General features: G+C 54.9%; 1 protein-coding gene across 2 annotated transcripts; it reads left to right on the top strand.

Moving 5' to 3' along the window:
* The first annotated feature begins 3,763 nt into the window (after positions 1–3,763).
* Positions 3,764–7,668, top strand: MPG (N-methylpurine DNA glycosylase). Of its 2 annotated transcripts, XM_081888299.1 has the most exons (4): positions 3,764–3,896; positions 5,345–5,549; positions 6,735–6,815; positions 7,166–7,668. In XM_081888299.1, the coding sequence occupies exons 1-4, from the start codon at positions 3,765–3,767 to the stop codon at positions 7,561–7,563; spliced, it is 816 nt and encodes a 271-aa protein (XP_081744425.1). In that variant the 5' UTR covers position 3,764; the 3' UTR covers positions 7,564–7,668. The 2 variants fall into 2 exon arrangements, with proteins under 2 accessions (XP_081744425.1, XP_081744426.1); XM_081888300.1 differs by lacking the exon at positions 6,735–6,815.
* Positions 7,669–7,757: the final 89 nt, after the last annotated feature.

The following is a 7,757-nucleotide window of genomic DNA, read 5'->3' as shown; positions in this document are numbered from 1 at the left end:
CCCCCAGGCGACAGGAGGTGGGCAAACGGTGCCAGGGAGCAATGGCCGCAGCTGGTTCAACCTGGGATTTCAGCCTCCCAGGTATTCTGCAATTGTTTTAGTATCTACTTGATGAACCCTCAAAAGCCAGTTGATCCCACGGTAGCATTGAGACCGTTTGAGATACTGAACTTCCAAGCCAAAGACCAGAAGCAACCACATGGGGAATTATATTGTTGTCAAAGCTATTTGGTCATCAATAAATGAGTGCAAAGAATGATCACTGGGAGATCAATTAATTCACCAGGGTTTTCCCCGCCCCAGTTGTTTACTGGTGCTCCAGCTTCCCTTGGGTGGGGGTCCCAGAAGAGCAGCCCAGAGCAAGGTCAGATTAGCTGGCTTGGAACGTCCAGGGGACCTCCCCCGAGCTGGCCTGCAGATCGGGTCCTGGTGGTCCAAATAACACCAGAAACTGTCATGGGCCAGTAGTCGGCTTCACCTGTTGAGCAGCAGCCTGAAGGAGCAGAACGCAAGGTGACTCTGCCTGCTACTGATCAGCCTTCTTGCTCCTGATGTGAATCTGCTGGCTCCAGCTTCTTCCGCAGGGTTTGCAGCCTCAGTCAGTTGCTGGAAACAACATTTGTCATTCCTGGCCAAACCTTGCTGCTTCTTGCTCCTTGTGACCTTGGACCAGGGGTCAGCAAACTTTTTCGGCAGGGGGCCGGTCCACTGTCCCTCAGACCTTGTGGGGGGCCGGACTATATTAAATAATCCAGAGATGCATTTTAAATAAAAGGACACAATCTACTCATATAAAAACACGCTGATTCCCATACCGTCTGCAGGCCGGATTGAGAAGGCGATTGGGCCAGATCCGGCCCCCGGGCCTCTACCCATGCCTTGGAGCCTCGGCTTTCTTGACCCCTGGACCCTCTGACTATATGAACTGAGATGGTCTTGACCTTAGGACTGGACTGGACCTTGTACATGGACTCTGCCTCCAGGCCAGGACCCCCCTGAGACTTGGCTGGTTGGCTCTGCAACAAAAGCAGATGAACTGCTGGCCCACAATGTGCCTTTCCTTCTTATCTGCCTCCCAGTTGCTACGTGGCAAATATTTTTTATCCTTTCCAGAACAGTATGAGCCACAGAATGCCTGGAGGAACAGGAAGCCGCTGCTTCCCTCCAGAGACGGGTTGTGGGTTATGCCCCTCAACCCCTCCAGTGTGGCCTACTCTGACTGGCAGCAGCCCTCCGGGGTCTCCTCTGGCAGAGAACAGCCTTTCCCACCCCAGCTCCGAGAAGATAGAAAAACAAGGGTGAAACAGTGGTTACACCAAAATTCCAGTTCTCAGGGATTCCTCTGGGCAGCGCCAGCTTCTGCAGGGTGAGGGAGTGTCAGCCAGCTGCCTGCCAGTCACCCAAGGCAGGCTGCAAAGTCCATCCTCCTGCTCTGCCCGCATTCTCTGGCTGCCCGGGAGGAGGGAGGGGCTGGCTGGCTGGCATCCCGTGCTATTAACTGCAGTGGGAGACTCTGCATCCGCAGCTGGCTGGGGGGACATTTTTATCTTTGGGCATTTGTCAGGCAACAGTATCCGCCATGGTAGTGGGCTTGGCCGGCTGGGCTGCATGCCGAGACTCAGCGGAGCCCCTCAGCCCCCAGGCCCTGCTTCAGCAAACCCCAGCAGCCCCTGCCCCATGGAAGGGCTTGCCCTATGGAGAAGGGGCACTTGCCCAGCCTCCTTGCAGAGGAGCTCGTCTTCCTCTCTGGAAGGCCTTGCCTGCTGGCCAAGAGACAGAAGCAGCCCAGAGGACTCCATCGCTTTTGTCCTCCTCCGGAAATAAGGGGGGTCTGCTGGAGAAGGGGGGCTGGGCAGTGGGCTTTGTATCTACAGTCTCCTGGGCTCAGGGCAGGTCACTGCTTCTACCAGATGGATGCATTTCTTGGGTAAAGCATTCTTGATAGGGCCAGGGAAACCGACAGGCGCTGAGGAGGGTAAGAAGAAGAAGAAGAAGAAGAAGAAGAAGAAGAAGAAGAAGAAGAAGAAGAAGAAGAAGAAGAAGAAGAATTGATGCCACGGCTTCCAACCAATTATTAAAATACAGTGGTCTGTTAAACAGATGTCTTCTAAATGTCTGGTAGTTGTTCTAGTTGTTCTTCTCTTTGACATCTGGTGGGAGGGCGTTCCACAGGGCGGGTGCCACCACTGAGAAGGCCCTCTGCCTGGTTCCCTGTAAATTGGCTTCTCGCAGGGAGAGTCTGGACCTCAGTGTCAGGGCAGAATGATGGGGGTGGAGATGCTCCTTCAGGTCTACTGGACTGAGGCCATTTAGGGCTTTCAAGGTTAGCAGCAACACTTTGAATTGTGCTCAGAAACATACTGGGAGCCAATGTAGGTCTTTCAGGACTTGTGTTATATGGTCCTGGTGGCCGCTCCCAGTCACCAGTCTAGCTGCTACATTGTGGATTAACCGTAGTTTCCTGGTCACCTTCAAAGGTAGCCTCACGTAGCGCGCATGGCAGTAATCCAAGAATGAATGATTTCCTTCCTGGGATGAGGATGGTAAAACGGGTGGAAATTCAATCAGGGGAGCTGTTTTTAATATTCATTTGGAAGCCGCCCAGAGTGGCTGGGAAAACCCAGCCAGATGGGTGGGGTATTCTTTATTTATTTATATATTATTATTATTCTTATTATTATTATTAAACTGAGCGGGGTGGGTGCCAGGACACAGGAAAGCAATCGAGAGGCCAGAGCCCGTGCCAAAGAGACATGAAGAGAGAGACGGAACATCTGACTATAAGTGTTCATGCACTAATGCTGGGAGCCTCCGAGTCAGGATGGGCAATCTAGTTTTAGTGAACAGCACTGATAATTGTGGGCAGAACAGAAACCTGGCGGAACAAAGAGAACCAGTGGACAGGCTTTTCTCTGGACACAAGGCCCCTAAGGAGGACAGGGAAGGATGTAACAGAGGTGGGGTTGCTCTGAATGTCAAAGGCGGCATCAAATCCAGCAAGCTAGGAACCCCAAATGGAGGAGCCCTTCCCAGAAATGATGTTGATGCTGGAGTTCGTCATACATCCGAAATTTCCCAGACATATCCAGACTACTGCTGCATATCCAGAAATCCCCAAAATGTTAATGCAATTTTGCCGAAAAAGCTCAGCACCTTTTTGCTTTTTGAAATATGGCAACCCTAGCTGATGCCAATACCTCAGGGACTGCCTCTCCTATATTGTAATTTTATGTTGTGAACTGCCCTGAGATCTTTGAATGGCTTAATAATAATAATAATAATAATAATAATAATAATAATAATAATAGTAGTAGTAGTAGTAGTAGTAGTAGTAGGGTCCTGGGTTGTGCCATTGTCGCCCTGATCAAATTGCTCAAGGTGATCTAAAGTTCAAGTTGAAGACTTTCAGTCACTGGGTACTTGTGCTCAAGTCAGGGCAGAGGGATAAAATTTCTTATTTGACGGAGCAGTTATTGGGTGTTTATGTTTAATACTTTTTATTAATTTTCAGAAAGGATTCATTTTCTCAAACAGGATCTGATGATACAATTACGGTTCACTGTTGAGCAAAAACAGACACGAAACAAAACCAGGGTCAGTAAAGCCGAGCTCTGTGCCTGGATGCGCGGATGCCGAGAGGCCGGGATTCCGCGCAGTCTTCGGGGTTCCCCGGCTCCCCCCGGCAGGGGGCGCCCCGACGGACTCGAGGGGGCGGAGACCTCGAGGGGGCGGGACGGCCAGCATCCCCTCCCTCTGGCGCAGCCATGCCGGGGCCGCGGAAGCGGCTTCCTCGCGAGCAGGAGGGGACCCTGGCCAAGGCGCCCTCCCCGCCCCGCCTGGGTGCCGCCTTCTTCCACCAGCCGTGCGTCCGCCTGGCCAGGGCGCTGCTCGGACAGGTGAGGGACGGGGACCCCGCCGCCCCTCGGAGGCGGCGCCCGGGCCGGGCGGGCACGGCTTCCTTCGCCGGGGAGGCGCCCCCCGGCGGCGGGGCAGAGCGGAGACCCTCCGGCCCCGAGCGGGGCTTGGCCAGGCAGCAGCCAAAGCGCAATTACGCGCGCAGAGAAGCGCAGGCCTGAATTCTACTCATGTTTCATTGTTTCGCTATTGTGTGTCCCCCCCCCCCCGATGATTTTAGCTGCTTCTGTTTCATCTGTCAGACGCCTTGGCTCCCCGTGTGGAGAAAAGGCAGTACTGTATATAAATTTGATGATGATAATGATGATAATAATAATAATTACGGGGTACTCGCCATGCAATCACATTCACCCAGTGCTGCACCAGCTGCACTGGCTCCCGGTGGAGTACAGGATCAGGTTTAAGGTGCTGGTTTTGATCTTTAAAGCCCTTCACGGCCTAGGACCCTCGTACCTATGGGACCACCTTTCCTCATATGCCCCACAGAGGACCTTACGGTCTGCAGATAATAACATCTTGGAGATTCCGGGTCTCAGGAAGATTAGGCTGGCCTCAACCAGTGCCAGGGCCTTCTCAGTGATGGCTCCGACCTGCCACAAGAGATCAGGGCCCCGCGGGACTTGACATCTTTCCGCAGGGCCTGCAAGATGGAGCTGTTCCACCAGGCCTTTGGCCAAGGCTCAGTCTGACCCCCTCTCTCATTCTGTAATCCTCATAGAACTCTAACCCAATGGTTGCCATTAATTTGATTCTGAATTGATTTTAGAATGAATTGATTTTGGAATGCTGTGTTACTTTTATTGTTGTTAGCTGCTCTGAGCCCGGCTTCAGCTGGGGAGGGCAGAATATAAAAATATTATTATTATTTAATATTTAGCCGTGCAGCCCCCTTCTGCCTCAGTGCTCCTGCCCACTCCTCCCACCTGGTGGTGCTGCTTCCAATGGGGGGCACCTGAGATCTTCTGCATGCCAGGCGGGTGCTCCTCTGCCCATCTAGGGTGCCAGAGGCCCTGCAGCTGTTGGGGCAATGCCAGGGTTGGACTCCTCCTGCTTTTTTTTGCACAGCTTTCGGCTTCCTCTACTGAGTGTCTTCTTGCTGTGTGGCCAGGACTCTGTCAGATCTCGGAGGTCAGGGTGGGAGCCTCCCTGGTGGTGGGACCTCTACTGCCAGGGCTGCCCTGCCAGGGCTCAGCTGCTGCCACCTCTTCCGAACCCATCGCTTGCCCCCAGAGCTGTACCTTCATCTTTGCAAACACATGGGGAGTCTCTGTGCGCTGCCCGCAAGTGTTTTGGGGCCAACCGTGGCAGTGGCTGCAAGAGTTGGCTTTCTGAAATGTGGAAGAGGTGCTGGCATGCCCTCTCTCCTGCAGCCCCCCAGGCGGCTCTGGTCTGGGGGCTTGTGGGGCTCAGCCTTTGCTCTGCTTCCCAGATCCTGGTCCGGAGGCTGCCAGATGGGAGAGCGCTCCGGGGGCGCATTGTGGAAACGGAGGCCTACCTGGGAGGAGAGGACACCGCGTCCCACTCCAGGGGCGGACGGCAGACTGCCAGGAACGCAGCCATGTTCATGGCGCCGGGCACTCTGTACGTGTACCAGATCTACGGGATCTACTTCTGCATGAACATCTCCAGCCAAGGTAAGCAGGTGGCCGTCCTGCAGGAAAGCTCTGAGCCCTCCGGGGGAGTTGGGGGGGCCTCTCCTGCCCCCAACCCTCATCTGACAGGCACACAGGCCCTGTGGGGGGGGGGGCGAGGGGGCTGTGCTTTGTTCTGAGCATCATCAGAAGAGAGCCAAATTGATGGATCTGGCCAAAGGGCCCATCAAAGCCAACATTCTCTGTGTCCATCCAGAAACTCAAGGGAATAATAATAATAATTTATTATTTATATCCCGCCCATCTGGCTGGGTTTCCCCAGCCACTCTGGGCAGCTTTCAACAGAATATTAAAATAGAATAATCTATTAAACATTAAGAACTTCCCTAAACAGGGCTGCCTTCAGGTGTCTTTTAAAAGTAAAATAGTTGTTTATTGCCTTGACATCTGCTGGGAAGGCGTTCCCCAGGGCAGGTGCCACTACCGAGAAGGCCCTCTACCTGATTCCCTGTAACCTCACTTCTCGCAGTCAGGGAACCACCAGAAGGCCCTCGGAGCTGGACCTCACTGTCTGGGCAGAATGATGGGGGTGGAGACACTCCTTCAGGTATACAGGACTGAGGCTGAGACCATAGCACTTGGGCTGACTTTCTGCTCCCCAGGCAGTCTAGTCCTTTCTTCAAGGTGGGGGGTCCAGCCATGGTTGTTGCTTGAAAGCCCCCCCCCCCCGATCCTGGCTTCGTTGAACCAGGGGAATATGGTGTGGCCTCCATTTCTGCCCCTCTCCCCCAGACAAGTGTGCCAGGTCGGGTGCGGCTGCCATCTCCTGGCCTGTGGCAGTGGGCAAGGGCATCCCTTCCGGGAAGGGGCAGGGGGCTGACTGTGCAGGCCCCAGGGGCCGCATCCCAGTCCTGCCTCCGGCCCTCGCAGCAGCCAGCCAGGGGCCCCCAAGGGAAGCCCACAAGCAGGAGCCAAGGGCAGGAGCAACTGGCCCCACTTGGCATTGCCGGCATCTCATATTCAGAGGCATTTGATGCCCTTTGAAAGCCCTCCAAGTTGCCTCTTTTGTCTGTTCTGACACTTCCAGAAGATCAATAAGAATAATTCTGCCAAGTCCTAGTACGGGAGGGAGTAAAACACCTCTCTCTTCATTTTCTGCCCACCAGGCCTAATTTTGTACCCCTCTCTCATCCCTCTCCATACTTACTTGTTTCCTAAATGCTCCAGCGTTTCCTCCTCAGGGAGCTGGTCCAGGCAACATCCAGATCCTCTTGGTTGCCCCTTTCTGCCCCTTCTGCACCTTTCAAGGTGAGATGACAGGAACGGCACACGGTCTCTCCATAGATTGGCAGAAGAGCATAAGAACACAGTGGTCCCTTGGGATGCGAGGGGATCTGTTCCCGAGCCCCGTTCGCATCCTGAAGGGAACGTAAGACGCGATGGTGCATCTGCGTGTGTCGCTTTTTGCCGCTTCCACACATGCGTGTGACGTTATTTTGAGCGTCTGCACCAGCGTAGCGGAGCGCAACCCAAAAGTGCTCCACCTGAAGCACATTCAACCTGAGGTATGACTGTACGGGCGACCCCCTTCCGAAAGATCCCTTGAGCTGGGATTGGCCTGCCCTGACCTTTGCCCCCTCCCTTCTCTCTCTCGCCAGGGGAGGGGGCAGCTGTCCTGCTGCGCTCCTTGGAGCCCCTGCAGGGCCTGGAGGCGATGAGGGAGCTGCGCCTGGCTCAGCGGAAAGGGGCCCCCCGCCTCCTCAAGGACCGGCACCTGTGCAACGGGCCTTCCAAGCTCTGCCAGGCCCTGGCTGTGGACAAGACCTTTGACCAGCAGGACCTGGCCTGCCATCCGGCCGTGTGGCTGGAGCCCGGCCTGGGGGCGCCCAGGGAGGAAGACGTCATCTCCGCTCCCCGCATTGGCATCAGCGGCGAGTGGGCACAGCAGCCCCTGCGCTTCTATGTCTGGGGCAACCCCTGCGTGAGCGTGACGGACAAGGCGGCCGAGGGGGCCAGAGGCAGCCGGCCGCCAGCGGAGGCCTCTCCCTGCTGCTGATGTCCAGGAGGCTTCCCAGGATGGGGAGAATAACAGGGAAGGCCGGGACTCTTTCAGCCTTGTGAATTTATTTCTCTCCAAAATAAAATAGATTGTTTTGCTTTGGGGCTGGTGGTTATGGCTGCCTGCAGCATATTGAAGGAAGGAGCTGCCTGCAAAATGCAGAATTGGAAGGAGGAAGACCCCCCCCCCTT

This window comes from Podarcis melisellensis, assembly GCF_964234715.1.
Source record: "Podarcis melisellensis genome assembly, chromosome: 14".
NCBI lineage: Eukaryota > Metazoa > Chordata > Lepidosauria > Squamata > Lacertidae > Podarcis > Podarcis melisellensis.
This window is presented reverse-complemented; position numbering and strand designations above follow the sequence as displayed.

Coding starts and splice junctions, on each gene's coding strand:
- MPG (XM_081888299.1), top strand. CDS start 3,765: ATGCCGGGGCCGCGGAAGCGGCTTCCTCGCGAGCAGGAGGGGACCCTG. Junction 3,897..5,344: donor CCAGGGCGCTGCTCGGACAG/GTGAGGGACGGG, acceptor TCTGCTTCCCAG/ATCCTGGTCCGGAGGCTGCC. Junction 5,550..6,734: donor CATGAACATCTCCAGCCAAG/GTAAGCAGGTGG, acceptor TAAATGCTCCAG/CGTTTCCTCCTCAGGGAGCT.